The sequence below is a fragment of the Aspergillus heteromorphus genome, assembly GCF_003184545.1.
Source record: "Aspergillus heteromorphus CBS 117.55 chromosome Unknown BO70scaffold_2, whole genome shotgun sequence".
Lineage (NCBI taxonomy): Eukaryota > Fungi > Ascomycota > Eurotiomycetes > Eurotiales > Aspergillaceae > Aspergillus > Aspergillus heteromorphus.
Window position 1 is genome coordinate 238,097 of NW_020290407.1, and position 15,664 is coordinate 253,760.

Consider the following 15,664-nt stretch of genomic DNA (forward strand, 5'->3'; position numbering starts at 1 on the left):
TATATAGTAATTCGACGAGCCGTATTATGAAGTTGACAAGGTAGTAACTAGACCAAGTCCTGATCTTTCCTTGGCCATAAATTAAGAATAAGTATGAACAAACGCTAAAAACTAACACAGAACACACAACAACCAGGGAAGTCATATACACTTCTCCAAGCTCAAACACCATCCAACACCATAAAAAAAAAAGAAAGAAAACCCTATACATCAAGCCAAAAACAAGGCCGGCACACCATAAATAACCGGCGCCGCGCCATTCAAATACCTCAAGACACAGGCCTGTCTGGACTGCCCGACGGCAGCATCCAACGCAACCGGCTCGTGCGCCTTCCCAATCAGCCCCCATTTCTCGAACGTGCTGTGCGCAAAGCGATCGATATCCTTATCCGTGACATCCCAGAGAGTCGCCACGAGCGCCGGACTCCCCGCATGCAAATAGTTCAGCGGGGTGCCGTAGGGCTCGTATTCGCCGGCTTCGGTGAGGGCGCCGCTGCTGCAGCCCATGAGGAAGGTGATGGCGCAGCGGTCGAGACGCTTGATCGTGCGGCCGCGGATGTACTGGGCGCCGCTGCCGTGCCCGAAGTAGAGGAAGAGGCTCTTAGACTCGAGGCCCTTCTTGAATTCGGCTTCGGTGGGTTCGCGGTTGACGACGCCGGACCATTTGTCGAGGTTGATCAGGTCTTTCTCGAAGGTACCTTGGGTCGTGTGCAGGTCGCCGGTGGGGTTGAGGATGTATGCGCCGTTTGTGCGGTCGATGGTGAAGCCTGTTGAGGTCTCGGCGCCTTCGCGGCGGAATTGTTGGATTCGGTCGCGGAGACATTCGAGGGATGGCACTCGACAAACCGGGAAGCCTTGGAGGCAGGGGAGAGATTCCCAAGGGAACATGTGAAGGGACTTGTCCAGGACTAAGACGGTGTGGTTGAGTGATGGCTTGCCCTGTTCCTGGCGGACTTGCTCGTGGTATCCTCTCAGAGCGTCAAGGGTGTCCACGACAAGCATGTCGAAGTCGATTTCGTCGTACGCGTTGCGCTCGCCCTGGAACTGCAGGATGTCCACGACGAAGTAAAGAAGATCCACCAACGTCTCCTCGGGATCTTCCTGGTCTTCCAGGTCCTTGACTCCGATGAATAGTTCGAGCACATTCGGATGAAGCGTCAGCCGGGGGCTTCCGGCACGACTACCCTTCCGCCGGGAGGGAAGGTGTTTGTCGAGAATGTTATGGAACGAGTCTGCGAACCGCGCAAGAGAGCTCGTCTCATGGGGCACTGGAGAGAATATTCCGCGGAATCCACCGAACCAGACATTTTCGACATTCTCGAGCAGGTTACCCATGCGGCGATCCAGCGCTTCGCGGTTCTTCCACCAATCCTTCTTCATCTGCCGATCGGTCTGGTGTTTGGCGGCGTGCGCACTCTCGTTGGCCAGGCGGATGAGCTCCTGCATCTCCTCCTTTCCATCTTCGAAAGTGAACTGTTCTTCCTCTTCGTCGGCATTTCCACGCTTGAGCGGAAGCCGCAGGAGGAAGGGTGAACGACCTTTTTGCAACCGCGAGACCACGAATTCCGTGCAGTCCGCGCTCAGGGAAAGAGACAGGACGTTCCAGTTCTCGGGGAGGATATCGACGTATTCTTCCGTGAACCGCGAGCAGAGATCATCCTCCAGTTTCACCGCTGACTCGGCAGTCGGCCAAAGGAGCGGGTCGCAGTAGTCGGCCAGTTGCTTGTCCAGATCGATAGCAGCGTGCTCGCGCGTGAAAGCTCCAATACGGCCGATTTCGTTCACGTTGGCCGGAGACTGCTCCTGAGACATCGAAGACTCCAGCGCCGTGGCATGCGTCAACATCGAGATGCGGCTCATCAGGCGAGAAGCAGCATGACTGTCGAGGGTAGATCCAAGCGTTGTGGCGGTGGGAAAGATGGTATTCAGGCTTTCACCCGCTTTCGACAGCATCACCGAGAAGTCCTCCGTTGGCTTGGGGGCTTTAGCGCGGGTGCTGCGGGCTGGTGTCTTGGCTGGCGCCCGTGTCCTTCTTGTCGAAGTTGTCCTGCTGGAACTGGCTTGGCCTGTCTTGCTTGGAGACTGCAACGAAGGAAGAGAAATTGTCGATTCAGGAAGAACACAGTACACTGCATGAGAAGCGAAATTACGGATGGCATCTGCAAGCAGGTGCTCGCTTTCGCCAATGTGGAGAGAAATCTGGCTGTCCCTGGAAGTTGCGAACTTGCGTGCATCGTTCAACAAGCAGGACGCTTGATCGAAGTCACGCAGTGCACGCAGGCAGGCCGCTTGCTGTCGAAGAATATCGCTTCTCAGATGAAGGAGCGAGGTGGAGTCGGCTCCAGTCGATTCCGAGCTCACGCTCAATACCTTCGGTGCACTCGTGGTTGTCGCGGCGCGGGTTCTTCTGGTCGTCGTCGTGGCTGCTCGTGCCCGGGTCTTCTTGGCAACTTCCTCGACTTGCAGCTTCTTCATCTTGCTTTCAATGTCTCCTAGTCCCAGGTCCGAGATCTCGGAAGCAGCACACTCAGCCATTATCCGGTCCGCCTCCAGAAGAGCCCGCTGCTCCTCGCGATACCGGCCCTGGGCTCTATGAAGAGAAGCAAGGCCAATCTGCAGCGAAACCAGCTCAATGCTGCTGTCGAGCTGCTTTGACAACTTTTCCGCCGCAGTGAGGAGCTCCTGGCCTTCCGTAATGTGGCCTCCGAAGATCCAATGCGATCCAAGCTGCGCTTGAGACGCAATCAACCGTACATTCGCGTTCAATGTCTTGTTGATCTTGAGGGCCTGTTCGCCGTAGTAGATGGCGTCCTGGAAGAGACCGTGGTGTGCAGAGAGACTAGAGAGGTTGAGAAGAGCAGTGTGGTGCGAGCCAATGTGAGGCCAGAACGGAGCTCCTTGGAAATAAGCGGCATTGTTTGCATTTGCTTGCGAGACTTCGAGCTTTGCCATCCCCTCAACAACGGTTTCAAGTTCGGGGTTCTCGCCGCCTTGAGAAACTTTGTTTTGGTTCTTCTGCGAGATCTTCTCGATCTTGGCCCAAATCCTGCAATTCAGTCTGACAGACAGCTTCGCAAAGAAGAGAGCGTCCTTCACTGAACCCTCAGCGAAAGAAAGCCGGGAGCTCATGAAGGCGGCGTCAGCTACCAATCGCTCCCACATGATCTTGGACAAGACCGAGCAGGCATTCAAATCCTCCTTCTTCTGATTCTTCTCATACAGAGCTCGTGCTGCTGACAGTGTAGTTGACGCCTTCTGGATATCTCCGATCTCGAGAAGGTACCCAACGCTAGCGAGGTTGTGAGACAGCAATGCCAGACAGGAAATATCCTTATGACCAAGGTACTGATCCGCTCTGCTCAGAAGATCACCCGCCTTGGTACAATACCCAAGTCGACTGTACTGCAGCGCCAATCGGGAGAGAACAATAATTGCTTCGGAGAAGTCGCCAGTTCCCCGGATCTCCGTAACCCGCAGCACCAGTTCAAGAGCGGAGAACTGGAGCTTCCACAGGCCGTGGATCTCGGTGAAGTCGACGATCGCTTTCATTTGGATTAGGTAGTGGTCCACATCACCAACGTTCGCAACGAGCGACTCCAAATCCGTGCACCTTCGCACCATCAAGCTCCACGAGGACAGTATATCCTGCAGATCTCTAGGCCGGAGACTCCCCTCGTGCAGCCCGAGGGTAAGTCGCACCGAGTTCCTCATATGGATTGCCAGGCTAATGAGGTCGGAATCATCGCCAACGTCACCCATATCAATATTGTCCATGCCTGTATCGACAACGTCTTGTACCATTGTCGCATCCAAGGAGTTAGGGCGTTCGAGTGAAAACCGCAGGGTCGTGAGAACTGCGCGCAGGCGTCGAACGGGGTGAGCTTGTGAGGAGTAGAGGTCAAGCAGCTTCGTCAAAAGCAGCCCGAACGTAGAACGGAACTTTTGATCGAGAGACGGATGAGAAGGCAGCTCTGTCAATATGCCCAGCTGCCATTCGAGCAGGTGACCGCGCTGCACATCGTCTAGGTTATTGTCGTCATAGAAACCAGATTTCGCTGCCTTGCTTCTCAAGCTCATCTTCAAGAAGGCGTAAAGCACACGGCCAAGCATAAAACCGCTGCTCTTTGGGTACTGGCAGATTCGGTGAGGGAAGCCTGCCGCATCAGAAGAAAGGATTTGGTCAAGAGTTCCCGTCTCCATATGTTCGGTGATTGATTGCTGGAACGCTTGCTCGGACTCGCGTGCCATATTGGCTTCCATATAGACATGAGCCAGGCGTTCATACTTCAGTGGCGAGAATCCCGTGATCTTTTGTGAAGGCGAACAACTCGATAGGAGGCTGGCGGACTGCTTCAACAAGGGCAAAAGCTCGCGATAGCCTTTGCCAGCTTCTTTTTCCTTGACGTACCGGGACCAAAATAGGTTGGAGAGCTTGACAAGACCGTTCCCGATACTTTTAGCAGTTGAAGATTCAGCGTACTCTTCGGCGGATTCCATCGTCAAGAGAAGGCGTTGACTGTCAATCAAGGTGGACTGCATTTCCTCCCAGGAGGGGTTTTGCGACATAATTGACATTTTGCCGATGGCGACGACCGAGTCGATTGCCGCAAGAGCAATATTCTGAGTCGCAGCGACACGTCTCTGGAACGATTCGATCTCCTTGCCGTCCTCCTCCGTCGGTCGGCGTCCAATGTACCGCCGCAAGAACCTCACGAAGCCGTTTAAGTAGCCATAGATCCGATAAGACAGATCACCATCCCCACTGTTCGAGTCTCTTGCCTTCGACACAATCTCTCCAAATGAGCCCATGGCGAGTTTCTTCAGCTTACCTGCTTCAACCAACAACTCGTCGAGGTCGTTAGCGCTACCTTTTAGCGGCATACACAACACATTGGTGGCTTCAACAATCGCGCTAGACATTCCAGAGCCGAACTTTGTCGATTGCTTGACAGCCTGAAGATGAAGGGATGCGATTTTGCAACGAACAGTAGCTAGGGTAAGACACTGTCCATTAGAGAGCGGGTTCAGAGACTCTGTGAACAGTTGCAAAGCTTCATCAAGGCATCCCGCTTCCTGAGCAAGCTGGCCCAGGATAGTTGCAATTTTTGCGACAGAAATATTATCCTTCATGCTGGCGGAAGAACGCTTATTGACGGTAATGAAGGTCGACTGCAAGCGAACGATAGTCCTGTAGAGGGAGGCGAACTCGGACTTCGTGATTCCTTTGCTTTGGTGAGCGTAGGCAGCGACATACCGCGCCAGAGGATCCCACATCTCTTTCGCATCATCGCACACATGGCCGGAGATATTCCAAGACATGCAGCGGATTTCAAGAGACAGCAATTGGAGGCTCAGCGACGTGATCGGCTTTAGTTGGTTGGTCGTAGATTGTTGCGATGTGGATGATAGGGACAAAACGGTGTTGGACAGTAGCTGAAGTTGAAGCGCGGCTTTATCCTTGGTGAGACTCCCTGATTCGAGCGCAGCCAGGATCACATTTGCGGGGCTGCTCGGGTCCGTCAACTGCAAGGAAGGGGCGGTATTCTGCACGGTGGCGGCCTTCTTTTCCGACACAATGAGCCGGAGCGCGTTAGACTGGAATGATACGAGAAGCCCATGCAGCGACCCTGCCTTGCTGATATGCGAGAAGCTAAGCAGATCAGACATGCGTTCCTTGACCGTTTCGCTCTCCGGCTCTACCGGGGTTCCTCTCCTGCTCGGGGCCTTCTTCTCGCCTGCACCCTGGCCATCCAGATATTGTTGCATCCTCCTCTTCAAAGCTCTCAGTTCCTTGTAGGCCATCTCACTCAGACCCAGGGAGAGAAACCTGCCCGCCAAAACACACGCCCCTTGTTCAAGTTGCATACTGGGGACCCCCTTTTCCTGGTCCCCCTTCAAGGTTCGCAAGCATGACAGAGCCATCGCCGCACACTGTGCCACCGCCGGTATACCCCCCTCTGTCCCGGTTGTACTTGAAGGCGTCTTCGACCGTCTGGGTGATTTCGCGAGGCGACTTGGCGAGGGCGATTCGCGGGGGGTACTAGTCGCGGAGGATCGAGCATCGTCGCGTTTTGTCGAATGGAGCTTCACGGCTTCTGAAAGTGTCTTGAGCGTCGAATTGAAGACCTCCGTAGCGAGAACGAGTTTCTCCTGGTTAGATAGACGCGCAGCGTCCTGTTCCACCACTGTGCTGAGTGCAGCCTCTGCGGCAGAGACCTTTGTCTTGGTGCCCCTCACCGTCCTCGTCCGACTCGTAGTATTGGATGGGGTCTTAGTAGTTCTGCTCACCCGCTTCACGGTCGCGGTTTCGATGTCGAGGGGGGAGGGCGATTTCGACGACCCGCGGAAGAGTGTTTGGAGCGACAACACGGTGGCATCGGAGCATGTGGATGTCGAGCGGACGGCCTGTTTCACCGACTCCACAGGGGAGCCGGAGAGTAATGATGAGACCGTCATGGGTGGCGGGTGTAGATGTGAAGTCAGTGGTGTAGGCACTGGCAATCAATCGATGGTGGAGGTTCAGCCATGCCTTTCGATGTGATCATGACAGCCGCCCGGCGGGAAGCCAAGCAAAGCCCGTTGTCGCAGCAACAACGACCAACACTAGTGCATGTCGGGCCTAGCGCCCTTCCTCGCCGATGCACCGCCGCGGGCCTCAGGCCGAACTCCGCAGATTATTGTGTGCAGTAAGTAGTACGATCCAGACTCCAGAACTATCTACATACCAACCTCACCTCACCTCACCTCGCCATCCCATTCAACCCAGGCCGACCGCGGCCTCTCTCACCATGACCATGACCATGAACAGCACACGGTTCACCCTCCCCCTCCGCACCCTCAATCGCACCGTCTCTCCCCAATCGCGCATCCTCCTCCCACCATCACCCTCACCAGCAACCGCAACAACCCTCCTCCTCCACCAAACGCGCCACCACACCACGACCCCAAAATTCGCTCAATCCTCAATATGGCACTCCCTGATCCCGAAATCCCTGCGCAACCGCAACGCCAAACAAACCCGACCCTACACGCCCAAATCCAAAGAATGGAACCCAGCAAGCTTCTACATCATCATCTTCATCCTGATCGGGTCCCAGGCGATCCGGATGATCGCGCTGAAGAACGACTACGCGGCGTACACGCGGTCGACGGACGCCAAGATCCGGCTTATGCGGGAGGTCATCGAGAAGGTGAATGCTGGGGAGAAGGTTGATGTGGAGAAGTTGTTGGGGACGGAGGATCAAGGGAAGGAGAGGGAGTGGGAGGATGGTGAGTCTTTTTCTACTTTCTGTTTTACCGGGGTCCAGCTCTAATGTGGGTTTGGAGGGGAGTCTGGGTGGACTGGGCTGGGCTGACTGATGTTTCATTGTGCAGTGCTACGTGAAATCGAAGCGGAGGACTCGTTATGGCATCGCAAGAATGCGGCGAGGGCGGGACAAGAGCAAGAGCAAGAGCAACAGATGCAGGAGGAGGAGGAGAAGAAGAAGAAGAAACAGAAGGCGCTGGAAGAGTCGTCAAAGGACTCGGTCGTGCCTGCTGAGGGTCCCGCGGGTGCGGATCTGCCGGCGGATAGTGCGGCGAAGAAGAAGCTCAACTTTTTTTAAAGAGCGTGTGCTTGACGGTGGAAGGAATGCTGGGGGGTGTTGGGTTCCGATATCGGATTGGATCGTCTCTCCCGCGTGGATATATCGCGGCTTGGAGGCTGCTTATACGAGTGAGCTTTGGATCGAGGTAAGGTTGTCCTGTCTTGTTGGGCTTTCTTGGCTGCTTATCGATCGTTTTCCAGAATAGACGATTTCCTCGGTCATCAGAGGTTACACTGATCGTCGTGTGACTGCACGCGCATATTGTATCTCTCTACTGGCCTTAGTTGTGTATATATGCATTTCTTCTGAAGGGTGTTTGAAAATTCCTTGTACCATTTTCTTATCTTCAAATGATACCAACATGGCGTTGATCTGGATTTCTATTATATATGACGGCAAGAGCTCGGTACATATGACAGGATTACAATGTGACACCAGTCTCAATTTTTCAAACATGTCACATAAGGCTGTTGATTGTATTTTTCGACAACTGTTCAAGGCAAAGACGGATCTAAGCCGACGTAGGTGAATGACCATCTAGTGGAAGCTAAAACTGTATAATAAGAATCAAGCCGACACGGCACTCGACAAGACAACTCAAAGCAACCCAGATACCTTGTACACCGATACATAGCGCCCAGATCATAGATATATGTAGGAGGCAACATCTGCAAACCAAATCAAACCAGCCAGCCAGACTGCATGGACTGATCAGTCCGAACCAACGAATTGACACCTAAATACCCAAGCAGCACTCGAACAGTGTATATCCTCTTTCAAGTCTATCTGCTTTTGTTACATGTGCTCGTGCAAATCATTTCTGCGGAGAGAACAGGATAATATAGAGGGACAAGGTAGTGTTTGCTCTAACCAAGCCAGAAATCTATGAGTCAAGGAGAAAACAAGCCGGGTAATATGACAGAATATTTCCATTTGAACAAAGGAACACAGAAAAGAAAGGAACCGTTTTATCGCTATGAAAACAGGGATATGCTTATCTATTGCTTCGCTTGCTGGAGGAACTTGGGCCAGCTCTCGGCCGTGGGAATCGGAACGCGCCCAATGTTCTGATCCAGGTCAAGCATCAGCTTCAGAGCATTTCTTGACCGAAGGTACGGGAGAGGCGCCTTGGCGGTACCCAGACCGACGCCGGGTTCGACCTGTCCGGTGGGGCTGACTTCTTCGCCTCCCGGCATGGGAAGCATCTTCTGCAGGACTTCGTAGGCGGCCAGGGTGAAACCGAACTGCGGGGACGACCTAAGGATACGCGCCGGGCCACCCTTGAAGAAGGCCTTGAACCCTTCCTCCTTCCAGACCGTGGTCGCGCAATGGCGTAGACCGGTGTAGCCGGTCTCTCCCTTGCGAGCCTCGACCTGCAGACGAGTCTTGATGACATCGCATGGCGTGGTGAGGTAGGCGGCGGGCATACCGGCGATAGCACCCGCGGTGAGCAATTGCACGACGCCGAGCTTGTTGGTCTGTGTCTCGCCAAACAAGTCGGTCTTGAGATGGGAGTAGGTGGGGAAGTAGATAGCGGAGAAGGGAACTACAATAAGTCAGCGGCATGCCAGGAATCAAGAAAGAACGACTGCATACCGTCACGGAGCAGGCAGGCACTAGCGCCCTTGTACAGCCCCATCAGACCCAGATTCCTGACAATCCAAAGAGCGGAGCGACGAGGAGCACCATCCACGGACTTGGCGATTTCACCCTGAACTTGGAGACGGATCTTGACAATTTCCAGAGGGTTGGTGAAGATCTAAAGGGGGTAGAGTTAGCATTGCCGAATGGGATTTCAGTTGCAAACCATCACTCACAACTTGACAGGCACCCGCAGTACCACCGGCCAGAATCTCGTGGCCGGTCCAGATCTTCCCGGTTTCCTTATTGGAGAAATGCCCACGGACCAGGTCGTTCACTGTGAGCTTGATAGCCTTCTCCGGAGCGACACCGATCAGCTGGGGAATGACACCAGAGTACAACCCCAAGAATCCTTCGTTACGGATGACCTTCCTGAAGCAGTCGATTGAGTTGTTGTACAGTCTCTCTCCGACACGACCGGACCGCTGATTTTGCATACGGGTCTTGACGAGATCGATGGGGTACACCATGAACGCTCCAAAGGCACCCGCAAGACTACCCAAGGCGAAGTGGTGAACGGACTCGAGCACGCTGTACAACACCGACTTGGTCTTGTCCGCCGCCTTGTGCGCCGCGTCCGAGGCAGCCTGTCCAGCAGCTACAATCGGCATGCGCCAGGATGCGTCAATGACCTTGGCAAAGTCCTTCTGGGACAGTCTTCCCGAGGGGGCATCGAGTCCAGCGAAGTGGAACAAGATGTCCGCCTCCATGGGGGTGAAAAGAGAGAACCGAGTGACGCGAGCGGCCGCATTCAGGAAGTCCGCGCGGGTTATCTTGCCGTCGTCGCTGTTGTGGGTTGCCTCACGCACAACGACATCGATGATGTCCATTTCGCGCATGATGTTCTGGAAAGCCCGGACGGTGGCGTACGAGATCTTTGTGCCGGCTGAGATGTTGCACAGACTGGGGAGGTTCTCCAGGACATAGTCGGACAGCTTGTGCTTCGAGGTCTCGAGGATGATGCGCTGGAACTCCTCGGGCTCGATGTAGCCGTCACCATCCTTGTCCAGAACGTGGAATGCCTGTCTGATGCGCTCCCCCTGCAATCCCCGAAGCATCTGGGCGAATTGGGGGTATGACATGTCGTGGCGATGCTTGGTCTTTCCGGTGTAGAGGGAGGCCCATTCCGAGTTCCAGTCAAAGGGTATACTGTCGCTGCTCTTGCTCAGATCGTACACGTTCTTGAAGGTGTCCCATTTCACGGTGCCGGTGCCATCGGTGTCGAACAGCCGGAAAGCGATCTCGTACTCGGCATCGGGTTTGGCCAGGAGGTTCTCGAAGGTGGCCCAGTCGGAGAGGGTGACTTTGCCTGTCCTGCGCCTGTCGGCGACCATGAAGAGCACTCCATAGTGTTCGCGGTTGATCTTGTGCTATTGGATGGCGAGTTGACATGCATTAGCCCAAACAAGATCTTCGCGCATCGTATGACACCTACCGCCAGGAAGGCAGGAAGGGCGAGGATTGGGGGGGGGGGACTCACGTAGTCCTCGTGTTTCGGGGCAATGGCATTGATGAAGTCCTCCTGGGACATAAAAAGGTCTCCTGTCTCCTCATCTTTGCGGGCGTGGCGCAGGAAGTTGCTTTTAATCTGATGCGACGTCTGGGCGTCGTTCGACTCGTGGGAGCCGCCCACCAAGGTCTCCTTGACCGCGTCCTTCACACTGGCCATTGTGGCATGCAAGAAAACCAACAAACACGAGAGACAACGAAAGCAAGTGCACAAAGATCAAACCGTGCAAGAAAGAAAGCCACAGGGAAAGGCAATCCAAGCAGGCGAGGGGGGAATGGGGAATTAAGAAGGGGTTGGGATAAGAAGAGAGAGTGGAGCAGGGGACCCGACAAAAATAACGGGGGGGTTGATTACTATGTATGGGATCAATGAATCCCGGGGGAGGCAAAGCAAGCAGGCGCGGCGTGCGGTGCGGTGCTGGGCTGGGCTGGTACTGTGACAGCTGTGTCCGGGTTCTCAAAAGCAAGGGCGCGGTTACAGGTTCCAGTTCGATTTTTGCAAATTTGTTTTTATTTTCCTCATTATTATTCTCTCTACTGATGATCGGATAAAAAGGGCTAAAGGCTCTGCTGACTTTTCCTTTTGCCTCTGGAATCAGCCAATACATCGGGTGGCCTCACCGCCCCTGGCATGCATGAGTTATCTGCTAATTAACCGCCCGGTGAGGCTTTTTCGCAGGACACTCACTCAATAAGAACCTGCTGATGCCCTCTCGGACTTTGGGCCGATCGCTGGTCAGCTGGGGGTCTGCCCATGCCCTATTTAACTCCGCACGTCCCTGAGGGGATGCGATATGCTAGATACGTGTTGATGACTCCGGAATGCAGCACAAAGAAACAAGGCGGTGGATGACCTGCCTGGGATTACTGAATCGAATATACTGAATAATACGGAATCAAACTTTTTTCGCGGACACTCGAAACATGGCGAGTCCCGAGGCCGACGAGAACGACCCAAGGGAATCAAATCGATCCACGCCCCCTCACCGGATTTCGCCATGGACGACAACCGCAGCTCTCGGCGTGCCACACGGCAACTCCGGAACGCTGGCCACCACACGATAACTCCCAACTCTCTATCTACGTACCAACCCCTGGCCCTGAAGAAGTCCAAGCTTCCCTCGCAAGAGACATCATCCTCTTATCTCCGGAGGAGGATGGTCACGATGCATGCCATCTTTAGCGGATGTTCTATCCATCTTTCTACCTATGTACGGAGTGTGTAAGTAGATGCCACACGTGTTCTCGGGGTATCTAACTGCACTGCTTGCAGACAGACACGGCCTACCACCCGATCTCGGAGACCGCCCTCCAGATCCCCGTCCCCTTCGGATGGGGGTTTCCAGCTGAACGGCGATAGTCAGAAGGGCAAGGCAAGGCTGGCTCTTCACATGACATCTCCGTCTGACAAACAGAAAGCCAGTCCTGTCCCCGTCTCGGCCCGATCAGCCTGGCGTGCCCGCGAATAAGACGGGCTTACCCACGAGATGCGACCCCGGGTCGGTGGGGGCCCGGGACAACCAGGAGGCTAGCGATTGATCCCAATAATAATGACCTTCCCCATACTCTCTCTCCCGACTGCACACGCCGCACGGAGCTGCTGCTGAAGACGAGACCCCGGGGGGGGGCTGGAATCTGGAGGCTGGATACTTCCGCTATGGCCCCGTGGGCAGACTTTAAAGCAGACTATTTATATCGTAGAAGCAACATCTCGTAAGCTACACAAAGGGACCATCCCGATGCTATGCTATGCTATGTCTAATATTGTGTATGCCCGTCAAGCCTAAGGTATCCAGGGGCAAACTGGGAGGGAGATCGGTCGCGGAACCGACGTTTCTCCGGCCAGTGCCAGTAGCTTTCTATCTACTCCGTACTGTGTACAGTAACAAAGACTCGGCCTCGGCACCGCTCCGACCTCTCCCCTCCTGCAGCTCTCCTCCGAAGGTGGTACTCCGTACGACGCTACACAGGATCGATCCCCTCAATCTCAATTCTCAATGGGGAAAGGGGGATCGGAAGCCGGTGGACGCGGGACAGGTCCCACTGTCGAGGGTGAAGGGAAGTTAGTACGGAGTAGAAATGGCGACCCTTTGCTCCGGGGAGGGCGAGGAATCGCTACGGGTTGTTTTTGCGATTGTTTTGATGGGTTGCGATGATTGACTAGTAAGTAGGTACTTATGAGGTGCTAGATTAGTTGGTTGATTTGCAAGTATGGGTGGATACTGTTTCAATGTATCAGTATATATTTTTTGGATGGGGTTGTGGTGGAAGTCTGGTTTCTGGGTACTTATAGTATATATATATATGATATCATATCATGATATCATATATATATATAGCTTGCTATGTCTACTAGTAGTCTGGTGGGAGGGAAGGATATTCTAATTCTACTTTATGGAAGATTTGCAGACGAATTGGGTCGCTGCACCTCTCGGATGTTGTAAGTGGACAGGTTAGTGTAAGGATATTTAAGTTGGTATATATTATTTGTTGTAATTTTAGGTTATGTATGTATTTGCTTATTTTTAGCTAGCTGGATAATGAAAGTGATTAGAATCACAACTTGCTGGAAATATCTGTAGGTGTTTAATAGGTGTTTATAGATGTTTATAGCTGTCTATAGCTGTCTATAACTGTCTATAGTTACCCACAACTATCCACAACAGCACAATTAACAGAGTTGAGTTGAGCTAAGCCCACTAGCATTAGATACCCATCTTCAAAATAACAGAGAAACCCCCAGCAGACCAGATCATGTTACATATCATATTATTTCATATCATATACCCACCCGTGGGCCAGGTCTGCCACATGGCAAAGGCCTGCACTCCACTCTGCACTCTGCACGAGTGTTGTTCTTCATTGCTGGCCGTATGCAGGTATGATAGATTATCAAAGGAATTAGTATATTAGCTTGTTGGCACCTTTCATATATAGGTGATTTGGTAGTGTAGTTTGGAGATGGGGGTGGGGATGGCTTGTGCTGTTGTTGCTGCTGTTGCTGTTACTGTGGTGATGTGGGGGTGGAGGTAGAGAAGAAGAATAAGGAGAAGGAGATAGTGATTGCTGTGATACAGGACAGAGCGGTGATCAATGTTGTTGTATGAAAGACAGCTTTTACACAGGACTAGTATTACTAGTAATAGTGACATCACGCGGTATGCAGACTGCAGATGCATCCTGATATCGGGTAGCTTTGCTTGGATAACGATGCGCATGCAGCAACGAGATGATGGCCGGCGTGCTTGTCATCTATTGCATCATGTACGTGTTTCAGACAAAAGAGACACGCAAGATATAAATATCTACTCCTCTGCTCGAGCTAAAGATGCATATACACACACAACGGGTTATCCAGATATGCATGTAGTCTAGGGCGGGCAGTCTATCATCTAGGGTTTCTCTAAGCGGAGCAATCTGAAGAGCATCGTCTCAACGGGCAGGAGGTACAGCATGAACTGATTGAAGTTGAACGCGGTGACAGTCACGGAGGCACCGACAAGCGCATCGAGGATGAAGTGGTTGGCTGTCGCGACGATCGTGAGTCCCATTGTCATCGGCCAGAAGGGTGCGATGACACGCAGGTACCAATGGGGGCTGAACTTGAGCAAGCAGAGGGCGATGAAGACCGAGTTTCCGAAATGGAGCGAGGGCATCGCCGCGATCGTGAGCTGGAATTTATTCTGCGTCCACGCGGAGCCGCCTCTGTTGCTGTGCAGGACGTCGATGAACCCATATTCCTCCGGTAGGAGACGGGGAGGCATGCATCTCCACAGTGTGATGATCGTGAAGGCAATGACGTTCTCGAGGGCCAGGGTGCGGCGGATCGCTTGGTATTTGTCCCGTGGCATGAAGGTGTAGCAATAGACCACGAACACCACCCCGAGGACAATGTGTGAGTAGTATACCCGTGCCAGGAAGGCCATGAGCCATGGCTTTTGCCGGAAGACGAATCTTTGAACTGATAGTTCGATGTCGAGGTGCAGGAGGTGCTCAAGAGATAGGATGGAGAGCGCGTGGCGCTCAGCCCTGTCGAAGATGGGTTTATTGCCGCTGATCATTCGAGCGGAAAAGGCCCGGAGGCCCTGGTATATCTGCTCATGCTGTTAGCGTGCACTGTGCTGAGAGAGGGCAGGCCGATCAGTGGGCTTGTCGTACCCAGTACGTGAGCAACCAATACCATATTTCTAGCAGGAAGGGGAACTTGGCCAGAAGCCGGGATTGTATGGTGCGGCGGTTGCGGATCCTGCGCTCGTCGTAGCCCTCGTCGTCTGGCTTCAGATCTTCGGGGGCACTATGGAGTAATGGCGATTCGACATCGGGGTGAGAGGACCTCAGGCTGGCGTGCCGGCGCCGGTTGATGAGGGTTCCTGCGGTGAACGCGGCGACGATTGCTATGGGGAGGAATACCGATCAGTGATCGGAAGATGCGGGTTTGCGACTGGGGACAGGAAGCACTCACCACCTGGTTCGAGGACATTCTTCGCAACGCCCATCGTGTTATATGTGAACTAGGGCAAAAAATAATAAACGGGGGTGCAATTATATACAGCGTGGTGCGTTGGTCTCGTAGGTGGGTTATAGGCGGGAGCTTCGCAGGACTAATCGGAGATGTTGACGTCACCAAAAGTGCTATGTCCCCGAGCGAAGAAGCGGAATTGGTGGCTTTCTCGATTTGACGGGCAGTCCTCCGTTGCGTTCGAGCTCCAGTAACAATACTCTGGAGGGAGAGTTAGGAAACATGGAGAGGAGGCTTTGGAGGACAACACATGATGGAGGTGTAAGGCTGCGTCGATCCGTGGCTGCCGTCCTCGGTCGATCGCGGAACTGATGCGGGCCTTTGGTTGGTTTTGGCCTGTTTGCATGGCTGGGGGAAACAGGGCAGCTGGCTTGAGTTCATTGGCCAATTCCAGTTCTCCCCAGTTGTT

At 53.5% G+C, this 15,664-nt stretch overlaps 4 protein-coding genes across 4 annotated transcripts; 1 reads left to right on the forward strand and 3 right to left on the reverse strand.

Moving 5' to 3' along the window:
- Positions 1-210: 210 nt before the first annotated feature.
- Positions 211-6,483, reverse strand: BO70DRAFT_410097 (C50 family peptidase; the record flags this gene model as incomplete). The annotated part of the gene is made up of 4 exons (XM_025547246.1): positions 4,518-6,483; positions 4,008-4,481; positions 3,576-3,971; positions 211-3,542 (listed from the first exon to the last, which is right to left on the reverse strand). Exons 1-4 carry the CDS (start codon positions 6,454-6,456, stop codon positions 211-213), a joined length of 6,141 nt encoding a protein of 2,046 aa, XP_025403164.1. The 5' UTR covers positions 6,457-6,483.
- Positions 6,484-6,717: 234 nt separating this feature from the next.
- Positions 6,718-7,892, forward strand: BO70DRAFT_358170 (DUF5321 domain-containing protein). Its single transcript, XM_025542231.1, has 3 exons — positions 6,718-7,269; positions 7,375-7,731; positions 7,787-7,892. Exons 1-2 carry the CDS (start codon positions 6,789-6,791, stop codon positions 7,602-7,604), a joined length of 711 nt encoding a protein of 236 aa, XP_025403165.1. The 5' UTR covers positions 6,718-6,788; the 3' UTR covers positions 7,605-7,731; positions 7,787-7,892.
- A 1,313-nt stretch (positions 7,893-9,205) lies between these two features.
- Positions 9,206-11,225, reverse strand: BO70DRAFT_358171 (citrin). The gene is made up of 2 exons (XM_025542232.1): positions 10,708-11,225; positions 9,206-10,597 (listed from the first exon to the last, which is right to left on the reverse strand). Exons 1-2 carry the CDS (start codon positions 10,894-10,896, stop codon positions 9,293-9,295), a joined length of 1,494 nt encoding a protein of 497 aa, XP_025403166.1. The 5' UTR covers positions 10,897-11,225; the 3' UTR covers positions 9,206-9,292.
- Positions 11,226-14,041: 2,816 nt separating this feature from the next.
- BO70DRAFT_76553 (phosphatase PAP2 family protein) lies at positions 14,042-15,399 on the reverse strand. The gene is made up of 3 exons (XM_025548702.1): positions 15,199-15,399; positions 14,895-15,130; positions 14,042-14,830 (listed from the first exon to the last, which is right to left on the reverse strand). The coding sequence occupies exons 1-3, from the start codon at positions 15,230-15,232 to the stop codon at positions 14,129-14,131; spliced, it is 972 nt and encodes a 323-aa protein (XP_025403167.1). The 5' UTR covers positions 15,233-15,399; the 3' UTR covers positions 14,042-14,128.
- Between the last annotated feature and the right edge of the window lie 265 nt (positions 15,400-15,664).

What these genes read in the sequence shown, in the direction of transcription:
- BO70DRAFT_358170 (XM_025542231.1), top strand. Translation starts at nt 6,789, where the DNA reads ATGACCATGACCATGAACAGCACACGGTTCACCCTCCCCCTCCGCACC. An exon ending in GGAGAGGGAGTGGGAGGATG is followed by an intron (nt 7,270 to 7,374) that starts GTGAGTCTTTTT and finishes TTCATTGTGCAG; the next exon opens with TGCTACGTGAAATCGAAGCG.
- BO70DRAFT_358171 (XM_025542232.1), bottom strand. Translation starts at nt 10,896, where the DNA reads ATGGCCAGTGTGAAGGACGCGGTCAAGGAGACCTTGGTGGGCGGCTCC. An exon ending in CCCCGAAACACGAGGACTAC is followed by an intron (nt 10,598 to 10,707) that starts GTGAGTCCCCCC and finishes GCCATCCAATAG; the next exon opens with CACAAGATCAACCGCGAACA.
- BO70DRAFT_76553 (XM_025548702.1), bottom strand. Translation starts at nt 15,232, where the DNA reads ATGGGCGTTGCGAAGAATGTCCTCGAACCAGGTG. An exon ending in GAATGTCCTCGAACCAGGTG is followed by an intron (nt 15,131 to 15,198) that starts GTGAGTGCTTCC and finishes TCCTCCCCATAG; the next exon opens with CAATCGTCGCCGCGTTCACC. An exon ending in ATTGGTTGCTCACGTACTGG is followed by an intron (nt 14,831 to 14,894) that starts GTACGACAAGCC and finishes CAGCATGAGCAG; the next exon opens with ATATACCAGGGCCTCCGGGC.